Source organism: Crocuta crocuta, unplaced genomic scaffold, assembly GCF_008692635.1.
Source record: "Crocuta crocuta isolate KB4526 unplaced genomic scaffold, BGI_CrCroc_1.0 scaffold257, whole genome shotgun sequence".
NCBI lineage: Eukaryota > Metazoa > Chordata > Mammalia > Carnivora > Hyaenidae > Crocuta > Crocuta crocuta.
In genome coordinates, this window is record NW_027532067.1 from 1116003 (window position 1) to 1135663 (window position 19661).

The following is a 19661-nucleotide window of genomic DNA, read 5'->3' on the forward strand; positions in this document are numbered from 1 at the left end:
GGGGGCACCGGCCACCCCCGCCCCCGCAGGGCCGCGCCCCGCCGCCAGCATTCCTGCGCGCGTGTGAGGCTGGGGCCATCTTCGGAGGGGACGCCCCGAGGCCACGGGGGTGAGTAGGGCCGGTGGGCGCTCCCATTTGCTCGGCAAGGACCCGGCTCAGACTGGGGGCAGCGCGTCCGTGCCCATCCGGGGCGGGAGCTCGGGGCAGGGACTCGGGCAGAGGTCCGTGAACACCGTCTCGGGGGAGCGCGCTTGGCCGGGACACGCCCCTAGCCACCGGGCCTGCCGCGCGCACGGTGTGCGGAGGGGACGGCAGTCTGCAGGAACGTGCCCCGCTCGCGGTACGCTGTCCCGATGCTCTGCAGTGATTAGAGACCATAAAGGTGGGGTCCTCCTCCCCACCATGGAAGTGTCTGAAACAGCCCAGTGACAGGCACAAATGAAAATGGGAGCCCCAAAGCACAAGACAGAGAGCCAGGGATTACAGGGGTTTGTTTGGGGGAGGATAGGGATTATTAGGGAAAAAAGCTGCTGTTTCCTTGGACCCTCCCAGACAGTCGTGAGCATTTTGTAGGTTCTTGGGGTGTGCCTAAAGGGTGAAGTACCTCCGCTGTTGCTGTTTCAGACAAGGACAATACATCAAGAAGTACTTATAGGAAATACAAAATCTAGGAGGTGAAAACAGTGGGAGACTTGGTCTTGGAGGTGAGCTATGTTACCGGAAGTCCTAATATGGATTGATATGGGCTGATCGGGATCAATGACCTTCCCTCCCAATCTCTTAACTTCCCTTCCCCCTCCCCAGCAACATCCCTCCTCCAACCCCTCCAAGCCCTAGGAAGCTGGTTTTAAAGTGGCAGAAGTAGTAACAATAGTGAAGATGAAATGAGAGGTACTTGCCACATACCAGCTGGTATAGGGTGGATGCTGGAAAAGTGGTCATTTTCTCCCTTCCTCTGCATTTGGGGTCCATTTCATGTTGCCTGTCTCCTCCTCTGTGTGCTCCTAACTTTGTACCATGGGGGACACTGCGTCTTCATAGATATCTGTCTCCTCTCCTTGTAGGCCCTCTGTTATCTCCTCTATCAGATTAATATATTAATAATTGCTGCTTTTAATAGACTTAGGGGCTGGGGACAATGGCATACCAACATTTATATAAAGCACAAAGCCCTATACAAGCATACAGTAATACCGACATTGTTGGGTGTGCAGTTGATGGGCCTTGGGGGGTGACTTAGCCAATCTGCATCTTGAAGACCTCCTCCCTCAATATTCTCTACTTGTCTGGGGAAACTGTACTTTCCTAACCACCCCATACCTGGAATGCACACTGCTTATCCATGCCTCTATCCTTTCCTGCCCTTAGGAAGAACAACTCTTCCCTCCCCTTGTTCCTGATCATGGGCAGTTCTGCAAGGAGGGTCCCCTCGCGTTCTTATGTGGCTGTCAGGTTGAGGGTTCTGAGTAAGCTCCTGTGGGTGGGAAGAACTATCAGGAAGGAGATGGTCACTGCCAGCATGAGGCACAGATCATGAGACACCACTCCCAAATCATCAGCAAGTCTGGGTTCTGCCTCTAGAATAAGTGTCAAAGTTGTCCATGTCTTTTACTGCTGCCACTATCATGCTGTGCTTGGAAGACAGCTTTAGTCTTTTAACTTGTTCCACAGAGGAGCCCCAGAGAGCTCTAAAATGTAATCATACCGTGTCATGCTCATGCTTCAAACCCTTCAGAGGCATCTCTTCACAATTAGCCAGACCCACAAGACCCTGTGTTCTGACCTGACCTATCTCTCCAACTCTGATCATCTCCCCTATCCTTTGCTCTCTGCCCTCCAGCCACGGAGGCCACCTTGCCTTCTAGTCTCAGGGCTTTTGCACTTATTGTTCCTTTCACCTGGAATGTTCTTCTTTTTGCTTTTCAAGGTACATGCTCCTTCTCAGCATCAGATCTTAGCAAATGTTACCTTCTCAGAAAAACTTTATTTATTTCTTCCTAGGACTCATCTGTCAATGGCTGGTGGTTTATCTGTTGTCTGTGGGTGCTGTGAGTTCAGCAGCTCCTTACCTACCACTGTGTCTCAGTGTGTGCAGAGCACCTGTTGCAGGTTGGGTGCCTGGTAAATGCCTGTGGAGGAATGAGTGGGGGCATGGAACTGAGCAAGAGGCCAAATAGGCAGGAAGGGAACATTCTTCTGGGGGTTCAGGCCTTTGAGCAGATGATGTGTGATCCTAAGTGGATAGTACAAAGGTGGTGCCTCCAGATGGCAGCAGCATGAACTGATCTAGCCTGTGTAAGCCACTGTCAGCCAGCCAGCCAAGCACCATGCTTTTTCTGAGTCCATTTCTCTTTTAAGTCTTCTTGAGACTTCAGTAATTCTTACTTGAACCAGCTATCCTGGTCTCAGCTCTACTGCAGGGAAGATCAGAGTATCCTCGTTTGAGCTATGGTATGAAAAAGGGATCCACATTTCTTAAGACCACAGTGGTGATGGCAGCTGAAATTACTACATACTATCCAAGGTTAAGGGAATCTTGGGGAATAAAAGTTGATGCATGGGAACCCATAAAACTCATCCATTTCTGATACTATTAAGGAAGAGAGGAAATTTTGGTTCTCTTGCCATCACATGGTAGGTTTATAATTATCTATCTATCTATCTATCTATCTATCTATCTGAATTAATGTTAATACACCATCTTTATGAGAAAGATCATCACAGAAGGATCACTGTTTGAGACTGGTTAAATGATGTGAAAATTGGAGCGGCAATTCAACTGTACATGTAGAAACAGATACTTGTCTAAATTTAGAGTAGCTTCTGTTCTGTCTCTCCTAGCTAACCCTGTACTTCAGTTTCTACCATAGTGTTAAACAGAAAGAAGCTTTAACACCAGAGAGATCTGGGTTCAAATTCTGGTTTTCTCTTACTACTTGTGACTTTGGGCAAATTATTGACACTTCATAAGTCTTTCTCCCTTCACCCATCAAATAATGATACTGAGAACTATTTTTGCAGGATTATTGTAGGGATTACATGAAGTGATATGTGCATATACAACAGTGCCTAGCAATGTCTGAACTATTAGCAGCTATTTATTAAGTATATATTAGGCATTAAGTAATTTGCATATATTATTTAACTTCCACAGCAGCTTTAACTAGTAGGCACTGTTATTAGCCTCATTTTTCAGTTGAAAGTAACAAGCTCAGAATAATCCAAGGACATATATGGAAGTGGTGGAATTGATTTCAGTGCTCACCAACTATGCTTTGAACCACTGTGGAATTGTTAATTCCTTTCTTTCTGATTTTGAGGATTCTCTAGACAGTTATTGTTGGACTATTATCCATATCATTGGCAAGAGACACTGTGAGCCTACTTTGTACAGAGGATACTGCTAGCTATTGGGGATATAATGAGGAAGTTTAAGCAATGGATCTTGATATTGAGTAAGTATGATATAGGCTCAGTCATCCAAATTATCTCCTTTAAGACTCTTCCTGAGATGAGTCACAGTTATAATAAGGAAAATTGAGACTGTCTGCAGGCAAGCAGGACAATGATGAGTGCTACTGAGCCACTCCCCAATGAAACTGGTGGAAATTACTTAAAAATAACCACTTAAAACCTCTAGATATGTTCCTAGGGGCAAATAGCAAATAAACATTTGTTCAAGAAAATCAATGAAAGTTTACTAAGAAATGTGAGAGTCTGTGATATTTGAACCAGGACCACTCCTTCTCCCCTTCTTCCCAGCTCAGTGAGTTGGAGATTCTTCTCTAGATGGCTAAATCAAAGAACATAGAGCTCCCTGTCTTATTTCCCAGCTGGAGAGCTTACTTCCCTAGAGGAGCAGTGTTTTTCACTCTGTCCTCTGCTACCTATTATTGAGACTAGGTCCTGGGCAAGAATGGTTGAGCAGTGGGGACTCCCTTCTTCAGCACACTGAGAATATTGAGGCTCTGATATCTCTTCCCCCTGCTTGTGAGGCTGGATTCCATGCCAGGAAAGCCCAGGGAACCATAGACCAATGTACACTCCTTTGGTGATTGTCACTCAGAGAGAAGCCTGATATTATCCACATACCCAGCTCCAGAGCTCTTACTCAAATATTTTACCTAAGGGGAGAATTTTGACTGCTGGGAAGGCTGTAAAACAGATTATCTGCTAATCTCCTCCCAAAAGAACTGTCCTTATTTGTATCAAAGCGTGGAGAAGTTTAAACTTAAAGGTGCTCCCAAGAGCAGCGGGGCTTCTGGTGAAAGGCATTTGGGAACATATTCATGGATCTAATGAAGATATAGCCTAGAATTATAAGCCAATTACTTTGCAAGCCAGAACTAGGAATAAGCCCTTCTGGGATCAGAACAAATGCCAAACACAGATCTCTGAAACTATTCCTTCAAAGGAGCCAGAATTTGAGCAACTTATGCCCCAAAGCATTGTTGTGAAGAGTAGAGCAATCAGCTGCCAATCAGTGGAATTTAAAAGCTGAGTTTAACAATAAAAGGGTCAATCCATCAGGAAGATATAACAATTGAAACACATATATACATAATAACAGAGCACCAAAATATATAAGGCAAAAACCAGTAGAAATTAGGGGAGAAATAGATAATTCAACAATAATAGTTGGAGGTTTCAATATCCAAATTTCAATAATGTATAAAACAACTGTACAGGAGATTACACAAATAGAAGACTTGGACAACAGCAAAAACCAATTAGACTTACTAGATATCTATAGAATACCACCCAAAATTGAAGACACATTAGTCTCAAATGCACATAGGACACTTTCTAGGATAGACCATGTATTAGTCCATAAAACAAGCTTCAGCAAATTTAAAAGGATAGAAACAGTACAAAACATGTTCTTTGACCACATGGAATAAAATTAGAAATCAGTAACAGGAACTTTTAGAAAACTCGTAAATATGTGGAAATTAAACAACACACTCCTAAATAACCAATGGGTCAAAGAATAGACCAAAAGAAAAATCAGAAAACATTTGAGATAAATGAAAATGAAGACAAAATATACCCAAACTTTTGGGACACAGCTAAAGCAATGCTTATAGGGAAATTTATAGCTGCAAATGCCTGTATTAAAAGAAGACAGATCTCAAGTCAACAACCAAATTTGCACCTTATGACACTAGAAAAAGAAGTGCAAAACTGAAAGAAGTGCAAAACCTAAAGCAAGCAGAGGAAGGAAATAATAAAAGTTAGAGTAGAAATAATTACAGAAAAAAACAGAAATATAGAGAAATAGAAAAAAAACAGATACAGAATAGAGAAAATAAAAGAAACCAAATGCTGGTTCTTAGAAAAGATCAACAAAACTGACAGACCTTCAGTTGAAGAAAGAAAATTCACGAAGAAGAGGATCCTGTAGTTCTCTTTTTTTGCTGGATCTCTGTCTGGCTTGGGAATCAGAGTGATGCTGGCTTCATAAAATGAGTCCGGGAGTTTTCCTTCGATTTCTAGTTTTTGGAATAGCTTGAGAAGAATTGGTATTAATTCTGTTTTAAACTTCTGGTAGAATTCCCCAGGGAATCCATCAGGTCCAGGGCTCTTATTTGTTGGGAGATTTTTGATCACTGATTCAATTTCTTCACTAGTTATGGGTCTGTTCAGATTTCCTATCTCTTCCCGTGTGAATTTTGGTAGTGACTGTGTGTTTAGAAATTTGCCCATTTCTTCTAAGTTATCCAATTTGTTGGCATATAATTTTTCATAGAATTCCCTGATAATTGCTTGTATTTCTGAAGGGTTGGTTGTAATAAGTCCATTTTCATTCATAATTTTGTCTATTTGGGTGCTCTCTCTTTTCTTTTTGATAAGCCTGGCTAGAGGTTTGTCAATTTTGTTTACTTTTTCAAAAAACCAACTCTTGGTTTCATTGATCTGTTCAATTGTTTCTTTGGTCTCTATGTTGTTTATTTCTGCTCTAATTTTTACTATTTCTCTTCTTCTACTGGATTTAGGGCGTTCTTGTTGCTCTGCCTCTAGTTCCTTTAGGTGAGCTGTTAGATTTTGCACTTGCACTTTTTCTAATCTCTTGAAATAGGCCTGGAATGCAATGTACTTTCCTCTTAGGACTGCCTTTGTTGCATCCCATAGTTTTTGGATTGTTGTTTTTCATTTTCATTTGTTTCCATATATTTTTTAATTTCCTCTCTAATTGCCTGATTGGCCCCTTCATTCTTTAGTAGGGTGTTCTTTAACCCCCATGTTTTTGGAGGTTTTCCAGACTTCTTCCTGTGATTGATTTCAAGTTTCAAAGCATTATGATCTGAGAGTGTGCATGGTATGATATCAATTTTTTTTATATTTAGTGAGGGCTGTTATATGTCCCAGTATGTGATCTATCTTGGAGAATGTGCCATGCATTTGAGAAGAATGTGAATTCCATAGCCTCAGGATGTAGGGTTCTAAATATATCTTTCAAATCCATCTGGTCCCATGTGTCATATAAGTCCATTGTTTCTTTAGTGATTTTCTGTCTAGTTGATCTGTCCATTGCTGTAAGTGGGGTATTAAGCTCACTTGCTATTAGCCCATTCTTAACGATAAGACGGTTTCTGTTTGTGATTAATTGTTTTATGTATTTAGGTGCTTCCATATTTGGTGCATAGACATTTATAATTGTTACTCTTCCTGATGGATAGACCCTGTATTATTATATAATGCCCTTCTTCATTCCTTGTTACTGTCTTTACTTTAAAGTCCAGTTTGTCTGATATAAGATACCCACTCCACCATTTTTTTTTACTTCCTGTAGCCGATAGATATTTCTCCATCCCCTTACTTTCAATCTGATGGTGTCCTCCTGTCTAAAATGAGTTTCTTGGGGCGCCTGGGTGGATTAGTCGGTTAAGCGTCTGACTTTCGCTTGGGTCATGATCTCGCGGTTGGTGGGTTTGAGCCCCACGTCAGGCTCTGTGCTGACTGCCAGCTCAGGGCCTGGAGCCTATTTCAGAGTCTGTGTCTCCCTCTCTCTCTGACCCTCCCCTGCTCACGCTGTCTCTCTCTCTCTCTCCTAGAAAAAAAAAATGAGTTTCTTGTAGAAAACAAATAGATGGATTTTGTTTTTTTATCCATTCTGCTACCCTCTATCTTTTGATTGGGGCATTTAGTCCATTTACATTCAGTGTTATTAATGAGATATGTGGGTTTAGAGTCTTTGTGTCCTTTGTGGGGTACATGTTTGTGGTGGTGTCTTTGGTATCTTTGTTCCTTGCAACATTTTCTTCAGAGCGTCCCCCTCAGGATTTCTTGTAGGGCTGGCTTAGTGGTGACAAATTCTCTCAATTTCTGTTTATTTGGAAATACTTTTATCTCTCCTTCTATATTGAATGACAGGCTTGCTGCATAGAGGATTCTTGGCTGCATATTTTTTCTGTTCGTCACATTGAGGGTCTCTTGCCATTCCTTTCTGGCCTGCCATGTTTCAGTAGATAGGTCTGTCACCACTCTGATAAGTTTCCCTTTGTATGTTAGGGCTCTTTTCTCCCTAGCTGCTTTCAAAATTCTCTCTTTGCCCCTGTATTTTGCCATTTTTACTATGATATGCCATGCAGAAGGTTGATTCGGAGTCCTCTGAGCCTCTTGTATTTCAACGTTTACCTCGTTCCCAGGTTGTGGAAGTTTTCTGTTATAATTTGTTCCAGACTCCTTCAGCACCTTTCCCTCTCTCTTCCTCTTCTGGGATTCCTATGATACAGATATTGTTGCATTTGACCGTATCGCTGAGCTCTTGAACTCTTCTTTCCTGTTCCTGGATCAGTTTGTTTCTTTTTTTTCTATAATGGTGTCTTCTAAGTCACTTATTCTCCTTTCTGCCTCTTCAATCCGTGCATTGGAGGCCTCTAATTTATTATGTATCTCATTTATCGAATTTTTTAATTCATCATGCCTATTTTTATTCTCCATGTTGTCTGTAGCCATAGTTTCTTTGATGTCCCCTATCCTTTTTTCAAGCCCAGCTATTAATTTCATGATTATGATTCTAAAATCTTGTTCAGTTAATGCTGCTTATATCTGTCTGAGCAGTTCATTCGTTGTCAATTCTTCTTGGAATTTCTTTGGAGGAGAGCTCTTTCGTTTTGTTATTTTAGTTAGCTTTCTCTCTCTTGTTAGTATAAAGACTTGTTATGCTCTCTGCACCTGTGAGCGCTGCTGTACCTAAGAAGACTCTTTGACTGTCCAAACCCTATCCTTTCAGAGAGTGTTCTTTGAATGGTATATCTTGGTCTCCCTTGTTGAGACTTTGGTTCTTTTATTTTCCTACTCGCAGTGATATTTAGGACTCTCCACCATGTGTACTTTGGCTTGTTTCTTGAGGTATCCCTGGAGAAGAGAATAGACAGACAAATACAGGGAGCAGAGGCACAGAAACGCACAGACAAATCCAACTAACATGCAAACTGAGAGGGAAAACGAAAAAGTTAAGAGAAAAGACAGAGGAGGGAAGGCAAATAATAGAGAATAAAAAATACATAAAAAGGTTAAAAAGGAAGAAAACAAAGGGAAAATAGAAGAAAACTGATGGACAAATAATGGTTTAAAGCATATAACCGGATTTCCCAGCTACAATTAAATAGCCGGGTGTATGCAGTGCTGGTTGAAGAGTATAGAGAAAGAGAGAGAAGACAGGGCAGGTATGAGGCAAAATTGGAAATAGAATGAACAGGCAGAAGGGATAAGTAGCTCTTTTCAAAGAGCTAAAGGGTGGAATATAGTTGGATTGGTGAGAGAAGGATGCTGGTGTTATTCAAAGAAACTATATAGTCTAATTATTCCTGAGAGAAAGAGATGAAAAGGTCGGTAGGTGGAGAATTTACATCTACAGAATGGAGTAAATGTGACTGTTTAAGCAAGCTGGTGACCAGAGTTAATCAGGTCAGTGTTCCGAGGGGAAATTAAAAAAAAAAAAAAAAAGGAGGAGGGCAGCTCTTTAGCAGGGATGGGCGTGTTGTGATCCAATGTGTCAGGAGTTCTACCTTGGCAGCTGTGGGGAGGAGAGTGGTGGCGCTACAGTCCCTTCTTGAACCAAGCGCTGCACCTTGCTTTTTTATGTGTGTAAACTCCCCGTGCCGGGGGTGCAGCGAAAGGGGGTTGCGCTCTTTTACCCAGGCTAGGCCTAGTTTCCAAATCCCAGTCCCCACTGAAATTGCCATAGAGCAGGCGATCCCCTCAGGGCAATTCCATGCCTCTTGCCTAGCCCTAGGCATGGAGCCAGAATTGCTGCTCCCTTCTCCTCCAGGTTGGGTTGCCGAGCAACGACGGGGTTTGCCTGAGGGACGCACAGGCCCACTGGAGAGAGGGAAACCAGGTCCCTCTGTGTCTCGTCACCCAAAACACGAACTTGCAGGCAAATCTCCCAGTTTTAAGCCCTTCGCCTTCCCTCTAGAGTTCCAGCTAGCCAGGAGCGCGGAGGTACGCACTAGGTTCCTCCAGGGATCCAGCCAAGCCAGGGGTACAAAGAAGCGGTGCGCACGCGTGCAGCCCCTCTGGGACAAGTTGGCGCGCGGGGACCTGGCGCACAGGGATTTGGTGTGCACGGTCCTTCTGTGCCCCGAGCAGAGTTTTTTCTGTTTCCCAATGACAGGGACCGTATCTTGAGTGGTTTCGGACTCTCTCTTTTTCCCCTCTCACTCCCCGCAGAGGGGGATCGCCCCCGTCCCTGGAGTCTCCGAATCCAGCCTGATTTTATCTTCCCCAGTTCACACTCATGTTAGACGGCTTTCTCAGTGGATTCTGCGTCCTTTTTCTCCCTATCTCTTGGGTTCTGTAAGGTATCCTATGGCTTCAGATCTTTTCTGTGTGAGATATGGGGGCGAGTTCAATGCACGGAGCTCCCTACTTCTCTGCCATCTTGCCCCTCCCCTAATTGTACACTTTAAATGGGTGAACTGTATGGTATGTGAATAACACGTGTGAATAAACAGCTCAATAAAGCTGTTTGAAAAATAGAGAAATTCACCCACAAGGTATAATTGGGTTGAAGAAAGAAGTGACCCATACCTTTGATATAACAGTGGAAATAGAAGGCAAGTAGGTAAGTGCCTGGTAGAACTTCATCAACCTTCCTAAGTCATAGACAAGGGCTCTGGAGGTGCAGAGGGTTTTATATGATGCTATGTGTGTCTGCTATGCTGGCGACTCGCAGAATTGTAACTGGCTTTGCTGGTTGCACTGAGAAAGAAGTGAATGTGGTGCAATTTATCCTGGGCACCAGCTTGTGGGACAAAGGGTGGCATGCTCCCACATCAGGCTAATTCTTGGCTACTCCAGACAAGAAAGAAGCACAGTTCCTGCTGGCACTGCTTACAGCTCCCTCAAGGTAACTGAACTTGTGATACACATTACAGGAAATCTTAACTTTCTACTTACTGCTTCAACTGTGTTTGAAGGATTTTAACAGGACTCTATAGCAGTCTGTGAAAGATGTTTCTAGTACTACTTGATAACAAGCCCTTTTTGAGGAAGGATTGATGTCTGTAAGAGTTAGCAAGTTCTTACAGAAATAGAGAAATTTCACCTACAGAAAAACACCAGGCAAAGGTAATGCAGATGAATTTGGAAATAAATTTATAAAACACGAACAGGAGAAAATTTTTACAAAATTCTCAATTTTCTGTTTTTAACAAGCCTCTAGAGGGCATTGAAAAGATTTATTGGAGATTAAAAGTATGATCATTGAATCACATCCAGGAGACAATAAACATGTAAGTAAAACCAGAAAAACAAAGTAGAAGATAAAACTGAGAATTTCTCACAGACCTAAGTGGGAAAAATTTTAACAATAATGAAAATGATGAGAGAGGTTCTGAGGATAGAGACTGGAAATATAATCCCAGAAGATTGGATCAGAACAGCTGGAGTAGAAGTGATAAAGATAAGAAGACTTTCCTAAGCTAAATTCAGAGACACACGCCCAAATTAATTTGACTGTCAATATTAACATGATGAAATGGAAAAACAGGAATTATTATTCCCTTTTTGAATAATAAGGGATTCGGAAATACAGAGAAATGAGGTATGTGCATGATTTCTCACCCCTGTATCAAGTGCAGCTAGAGCCAGAGCTCTGATCTCTGACATCCAGAGCAGTACCCTTGGTGTGCAAGCATGCCAGGACATACGTGTCACTGAGGTTTTTTAATTATTCTGCAATAAATTCACTTGTCATTTTTTAAAAGTTTATTTATTCTGAGACAGAGCATGAATTAGGAAGGGCAGAAAGGGGAGGAGAGAAGTGGTGGGGAATCCTAAGCAGGCTCCGCAGGGTCAGGACAGAGCCCAATGTTGGGCTTGAACCCATGATACTGTGAGATCATGACCTCAGCCAAAATCAAGAGTCATACGCTTAACTGACTGAGTCCCCTAAGCACCCCCACCTATCAATTAATTCAAAAGAACCTCTGAAATTATAGGAACATACGATTATTAAGCTTTGGATTTGTAAGAAAGTTCTAACTTCAAGGGGCAAAGTTGGCCTTGAGGATTATCACTGGAAAAACACTACTGTCACCAATTACTGCTCCTACCATGAGCTTCTAAATAATCCCATAACTTAATGAAGACCTCTGTTAGAAATATCTTTTTCCTTTGAAAAGATACTTGTAGCAGTTGTCAAACACCTTTTCATGATTTTGCTTACTGTGAATTTAAGATCACAACCCTATCTGGCAAAGAATAAGTCCCCTGCATGATGCACCATAAGCACATATGTTTGCTAATGGAAAATGATCATGTCCACCATCTAATCAGAGGAGCTAGTTCCCCCAGGACCAGCATCTAGTATGTACTGAGTTGGATTCAGAGTTCAGGACTCAGTTCTGCATCAGAAGGATGTGCATCCTTCCTCAGGATGGCTAATCCCCATCTAATCCCCAGAGCCTGGCTACTATGCTCCTATCATCTTTTGCCTTGAATGTCAGGCCTGTTCCTACTCCCCAAGTCTGGACAAAGTACATGTGTGACAGGGTTAGCTATTTTGCTTTTTCAACCGTGTCAAGGGCTTTACCATTCTTTATCTTTAAAAAAAAAAAAGTATTTTTGGGTGAGTGTAAGCGGGGGAGGGGCAGAGAGTGGGGGGCAGAGTGAGGGAGACAGAGGATCCAAAGCAGGCTTTGCACTAACAGGCTGACAGCAGTGAGCCCAATGTGGGGCTCAAACTCATGAACCTCAAGATGATGACCCGAAGTAGGATGCTCAATTGGTTGAGCCCCCAGGTGCCCCCCATTCTTTATCTTTCTTAAACACTAGATTGGCCTCTGCTTCCAGCCAGCTTTTAGACAATAAGGTTGCTAATATAATCTGCACCTGCTTAAGATCTGACACTTAACACCAGAAGCATTTTCAGCATATCCAGGCCCCTACTGGGTTAGGTCTGGGAAAGGGTGGTGGCTTGTGCATGAGGATGCCCTATCTTGGCTCTCACCAGTTTCCTTCTGGCACAAAAGCTAGTCCTTTTATGGGCAAATATGTGATGTGATGCTGTTTGCCATTGATTTGGGAAAGAGACTCAGAGAAGCAGCCATAAAACTCATGGAAGAGGCTTGTCTGTCAAAGGGAAAACACATTCAAATTCCATTCTAGATTAGACAAAACTCTCCATGTGTTTATTGCTTCTGCAAGTTATGTATCATATAGTTATATCTTATTGCTAGACCCAAGAGATGATCATTAGTTCTACTCAAAATAAACAAATGGAGATAGGTCTGGGGATTCAATAATGGAATCTTCCTCAAGCCAATAATTCCCTTTCTCTGGGTGCTAGGGACTTCTTCCTAATTGAAGGAACAAGAGACACTGGTTTATCTGTCTCACCTTCAAGCTACTTCTGCCAGACAAGTAAACATAGCAGTCAACAACACTCTCTCACTTCTTGTCCTTATTTCTAGGACATCAGAGTATAAAATAAGAGAGAGAGGCACATAACTCACCAGTGTCTGGTAGGTTCTCTGGCCAGCCCATGCAGTTCAGTCCTGTTGGGGCACTCTGGGAGAATGGATGGCTTCTAGCACGACTCAAAGATTCTGGAGAGGTCACAGTCATCTTCCTCCAACACTGGGAGAGGAGGAAAGAGGCACAGAGTAAATGAAGAAAAGATATGCTATACTGTCATTGCCACATCATACTTTTTTCATTGTCCAGGATCTTTGTTATGACCAGGGTACATAGCCAAAATGCACATAGCTTCAGGAGGTGCCATTTACATCAAAATCCATGAGGGGAAAAGCCCCACAAAAACTTCTGGAGTCTTTAACCTGTATGGCCATATGTGTTAATTGTGGCAGAACAGGTTGTCATTCAACAATGTGAAATAAGGACTGTTGAGAAGGTCTCCAACCCCTCAAATCTCCAACTTCTCTGTCTCACAGCCTGACATTCCTCCAAAAGCATGACTGTTAGTTTTAACTAAGGCATATTCTTCTAGGGGTGCTTAATTAAAATACAACCCATGAAGTCCTGGGCATTTCATAATTATGAGACAGAACTTTCCCTTCAAATTTTAAGGACCAGTGTTGCATGGGGTCTTGGGAAGACAAGAGATATTGTCCCTTTCTTTATCATCCCATCATCCAGATATAAAATTGGCCCCTTCCAGTTTTATTTACTTTGTAAGGTTATTGTATTAGCTTAAAGATTTTGGTATGTAGGGGCACCTGGGTGGCTTGGTCAGCTGAACGTCTGACTTTGGCTTGAGTCATGATCTTGTGGTCTGTTAATTTGAGCCCCAGGATGGGCTCTGTGCTGACAGCTCAGACCCTGAAGCCTGTTTCAATTTCTTTGTGTGTGTGTGTGTGTGTGTGTGTCTCTCTTTCTACCCTTCCCCTACTTGTGCTGTGTCTCTATCTCAAAAATACATAAATGTTAAAAATTTTTTAAATTTGGTACATATTCAAATAAATGTTTGTTCCTTTTCCTTTTCTTTTGTATCCCTGAAATGATGAAGCAAGTAGTGCTTAGAAAATTCTTTTGTTGTTCCTATGATACCCTCAGGCTTGACCTTAATAGCAACTTGAAACTGGGTGTGCCTAAAAAAGACTCCAAAAGAAGTCTCTGTGGTCTGAAGAGAAGGAAAGGGTGCCCCTAAGAGTATAAACAAGTGGGGAAAATCTTTCTGTTGTTTCCTCCCACCCCAAATTCCCAGGAAATCCTATTATAGTATGACAGTGATGGCCAGGTAGGCACCTAAAACTCTGAGGAAGGGGAATCCTCCATGACCAGAGGAACTGTGGTCCTAAGAGCACGGAGGTGGGAGGAGAATCCTGTTTCATTTTTCAATCTCTGTTTTCCTGCCACTTGGCTCTGGATTTCCACATTTGCAGGAAGTTTATGGAAAAGTAGGAAAACAAAAGCCCAGCTTTCTTGCAAAAAGATCAGGAATGTAGGGCCTCCTGCAATCAGAAAGTGTCTGGAAGAATGCAGAGAGAAAGGAACTCAAGAAAATGATCCCAAAAAGTGTTTATAAACTCCAGGACTTATCCCAAACTGTGCATGGGTGGATCTGACCCTAAACAGGATACTAAAGTCTTTGAGAACTGAACTATGAAATAGAACATTTTATAGGTCCCACTGAGTGATCTACATTATCCAAATAGCACTGAAAATACCTTGAAAACTGAAATGACATAAGAAACATAGCCCCTGAATGCCAGTAAGAACTTGTAGTCTAAATGGATCAATTGCTTTAAAAATGTAATAGCCATTATTCTCCATAGCAACTAAAAAAGGCCCAGAGTCTCATAACAGTATGCAAAATGTCTAAGATATTGTTCAAAATTACTTAACATATAAGCAACTATGAAAATCTCAGTAATGTTTAAGGGAAAAGACAACCAACAGATCTCAACACCAAGGTAACATGGTAGTTAAAATTATAAGACTTTAAATTGCTCCTGTAACTAGGCTCTAAGAAGTAAGCATGAACACTCTTGAACTGAGTGGAAAATAACAGCAGGGAGATATAGTTGACACTTGAATAACTAACACAGGTTTGACTGCATGGGTCCACTTACATTGGATTTTTTTTATAACTACAGTACAGTGCTGTAAATGTATTTTTCTCTTCCTTATGATTTTCTTAACGTTTTCTTTTTTCTAGTTTATTGTAAGAATAAAGTATGTAATATGACATAAACAAGAAGTGATAATTGATTATTTATGTTATCAGTAAGGCTTCTGGTCAACAGTAGGCTATTAATAAATTTGGGGGGAATCAGAAGTTATGTGTGGGTTTTGATTGTGTGTGAAGTTGGCACCTCTAACTCTTTTGTTGTTCAAGGGTTGAATATAGATGAAGAAAAAAGAATGAAACTGAAATATTAGAACTGAAAAATACAATAACTTAAAAATTTACTGGTAAACTTCAATTACAAAATAAGATGATTGAGGAAAGAATCAGTAAACTAAATAGCTCAAAAGAAATTATCCAGTCTGAAAACAGAGAAAAAATAATACAGTAAAACCTTGGTTTGCTAGCATAATTAGTTCTGGAAACATGCTTGTAATCCAAAGCACTCGTATATCAAAGTGAATTTCAAGAACCATTGCTCATTTGTGATCATGTGATGTTTGGCATCACATACTACTTGTATTGCAAGACATCACTCATTTATCAAGTTAAAATTTATTAGAAATATTTGCTCATCTTGTGGAATATTCGCAGAACAAGTCAGTTGCAATCCAAGGTTTTACTGTATTGGAAAAAATAAACAGAGCCTCAGGGACCTATAGCACGACAATAAACATCTAACATTCTGCCATCAGAGATGCAAGAACAGAAGAGATAGTGTTGTGCAGAACAATATCAAGAAGTTTCTTGGAGGAAGAGTTAAGATGGCAGAATAGTAAGGGGACCCTGGCCTTGTCTGTCCCTCAAACACAGGGAGATCAACATCAAACCATTTTGAACACCTAGGAAATAAATCTGGGGATTAACAGAACAATCTGCATAATTTGAGGGAAAGAACACAGTCGGTACATAGTGCAGAGAGGGGAACTGGGGAAGTGAAGAGCTGCAGTGCCCCAGAGTGGGAGAGCTGTTTCATGGAGAGAGAGAGAGAGAGAGAGAGAGAAACAGAGGTGAAAAGAGAGCATTGCATTTGGTGGTGCTCTGGTGAGGTAGCAGGGCAAAGCCCGAGGAGCAGGTAACAAGGTTTGAGGGTCCCCTGGATCACGTGAGGAGAAGATGTTCCTCTGCTTGGAGTGCATTTGGTAGAGGTGATACGGCCTCTCCACAGGCAAAAGACCCAGTAGGCACCATCAAGCCACCATGTTCACCCATAAAGGAACAAAGGATGCTGGCTAATGACAGCAAATCCTGGTGCTGGCTATGTGTTGTGATTTACCATAAACTCTGAACTGCTGCCACTCTGCAGTGGCATGACTGCTTCCTAGGACAAGCTGGCCCTAGCTATGGCTCAGTGAGACTTTCCCCCTGAAAATTACTGCAGGTCTGAACATGGGGGTCTCTGATGTGTGGTTTTGAAACACAGCTGCACCTGAAATAAAACTCTTGATAGAGGTGCCACCTTATAGGCAGACAGCTCAGACACAGGAGAAAGACAGAGAACTGACAGAAGTGGGATACACAGGAGGGGTGACTGATTGTGTGTCTGTGAGGGTGCAAACTTCCCACTTCAGAGACTGAAGAACAGGGTGAAACCATTTACACTATTAGCCCACAAACACTGATTGACACAGTGACCAAAACAGTGCCACTATGTGAAAAACAAGGCTGCTACACCAAGCCTTGCCCCCCTGTTCCCTCCAGGTACATCTCCACTAGGGCAAGTGTCACTGGGAATAAGATCAGGAGACCCCTTGCCCAGAAGACCAGTATAAACCCCTTCTGGGAGCTTAGCCTACTGATCATAGAGTGCTACAAAGATTCAGCTCTACGGGAAAATGGATCTAGCTTCATTTGTTTTCTTTTTTGTTGTTGTTGGTTTGTTTGCTTTTTTGTTCTGTTTTTGTTTTTGTTTTTCTTTTCTTTTGTTTCTTGTACACAAAATCAGCAATGTATTTTATTTTACTATTTTTTAATTTAAAAATTTTCTCTCTTCTTTTCTCTCTCTCTCTCTCCCTCTCTCTCTCTCTCTCCCATAAAACTTATCTTAACAAGTAGACCAAAACAAGCAGACCAAAACTTCCTTTATTTGATTTAAAAATTTAAATTTTTATTTCATTCTATTATTACTATTATTGTCAGTTTTTTTCTTCCTCCAAAATGACAAGAAGGAGTTATTCACCTCAAAAGAAAAAAAACAGGAAGAAATGACAGCCAGGGATTTAATAAATGCAGATATAAGTAAGATGTCTGAACTAGAATTTAAAACAATGATTATAAAGATACTAGCTGGGCTTGAAGAAAGCATAGAAGATACAAGATAATCCCTTTCTGCAGAGATAAAAGAACTAAAATCTAGTCAGACTGAAGTTAAAAGTGCTATAACCAAGACGCACAACCAAATGGAGGCCATAAAAAGGAAGATCAATGAGGCAGAGGGGCAAAATAGTGATTAGGAGATTAAATTATGGAAAATAATGAAGCCAAAAAGAAGAGGGAAACAAAAGTCAGAGATCTAGAAGGCAGACTTAGGGAACTCAGCAACTTATTAAAACGTAATAACATTTATAACATAGGAATCCCATAAGATGAAGAGAGAGAAAAGGGGGCAGAAAGTTTATGAACAAATTATAGCTGAAAACTTCCCTATTCTGGGAAAGGACACAGATATAAAATCCAAGAAGCACAGAAAAGTCCCATTAAATTCAACAAAAGCCAGCCATCACTAAGACATGTCATAGTCAAATTTACAGAATACACAAACAAGGAAAGAATACTGAAAGCAGCAAGGGGGAAAAAGTCCTTAACCTACAAGGAAAGACAGATCAGGTTCATAGTAGAACTGTCCACAGAAACTTGTCAGGCCAGAAAAGAGTGGTGAGATATATTCAACATGCTAAATAGGAAAAATATGCTACCAAGAATACTCTGTCCAGCAAAGCTGTCACTCAAAATAGAAAGAGAGATAAAGAATTTTCCAGACAAACAAAAACTACAGGAGTCAATAAACCAGCCCTACAAGAAATTTTAAGGAGGACTCTTTGAGTGGAGAAAACAAAAGACCAAAGCCAACAAAGACAAGAAAGGATGAGAGAGCATCACCAGAAACACCAACTCTACAGGCAACATGATGTCACTAAATTCATATCTTTCAATAATCACTCTGAATGTAAATGGACTAAATGCTTCAATTAAAAGACAAAGGGTATCAGAATGAATAAAAGAAATTCATCTATATGCTGCCTATGACTCATTTTAGACCTAAAGACACTTGCAGATTGAAAGTGAGGGGATGGAGAATGCTCTAACATGCTAATGGATGTCAAAAGAAAACTGCAGTAGCCATACTTCTATCAGACAAATTAGGGGTTTTTTTTTAATATTTTTATTTATTTCTAGGAGAGAGAGAGGGAGAGAGAGACAGCGTGAGCAGGGGAGGGTCAGAGAGAGAGGGAGACACAGACTCTGAAATAGGGTCCAGGCTCCGAGCTGGCAGTCAGCACAGAGCCCAACGCGGGGCTCGAACCCATGAACAGCGAGATCATGACTTAAGCGAAAGTCGGACCCTTAACCAACTAAGCCACCCAGGCGCCCCACAAATTAGGTTTTAAAACAAAGACTGTTACAAGATACTTCATCCAAGAGATGAAGAAGGGAATTATATCATATAATGGGGTCTATCCACCAAAAAGATCTAACAATTAAAAATATTTATGCCCCCAACTTGAAACACCCAAATATATAAATCAATTAATCACAAACATAAAGACACTCATTGATAATAATACAATAATAGTAGGGGACTTTAACACCCCACTTACAGTTATGGACAGATCATCTAAGCAGAAAACCAATAAGGAAACAATGGCTTTGAATGACACATTGGACCATATGCATTCTACAGATATATTCAGAACATTTCATCCTAAAACAGCATAATACACATTCTTCTTGAGTACACATGGAACATTCTCCAGGACAGATCACATACTGGGTCACAAATCAGCCCTCAACAAGTACAAAAAGATCATACCATGCATATTTTCAGATCACAACACTATGAAACTTGTAGTCAACCACAAGAAAAATTTGGAAAGCCCTCAAGTACATGGAAGTAAAAGGACATCCTATTAAAGAATGAATAGATTGACGAGGAAATTAAAGAAGAAATTTTAAAAATACATGAAGCAGGGGTGCCTGGGTGGCTCAGTTGGTTAGGTGTCTGACTTTGGATTTGGGCTCAGGTCATGATCTCACAGTTCATGAGTGAGCCCCACATAGTGCTCTGTGCTGACAGTGGAGCCTGCTTGGGATTCTCTCTCTCTCCCTTGCTTTCTGCCCCTCCTCTGTTTATGTTCTCTCTCTCTCTCTCGATCTCTCTCTCTCTCCTCTCTCTCTCTGTCTCTCTCAAAATAAATAAATATTTTAAAAAATACATGGAAGCAAATAAAAATAAAACCATGACAGTCCAAAACCTTTGGGATGCAGCAAAAGGAGTCCTAAGAGGGAAGTATATTGCAGTTTAGGCCCATCTCAAGAAGCAACCAACGGAATGGGAAAAGA

The 19661-nt window shown here is 41.3% G+C and overlaps 1 protein-coding gene across 1 annotated transcript in view; it reads right to left on the reverse strand.

Moving 5' to 3' along the window:
• LOC144241779 (rho guanine nucleotide exchange factor 4) overlaps window positions 1-19661 on the reverse strand; it is a 136242-nt gene that overhangs the window by 83549 nt on the left and 33032 nt on the right. Inside the window, exon 2 of the mRNA XM_077776402.1 lies at window positions 12967-13090. Within this exon, the coding sequence (XP_077632528.1) occupies window positions 12967-13078 (112 nt within the window). The 5' untranslated portion in view covers window positions 13079-13090. The remainder of the gene's footprint in view (window positions 1-12966; window positions 13091-19661) is intronic.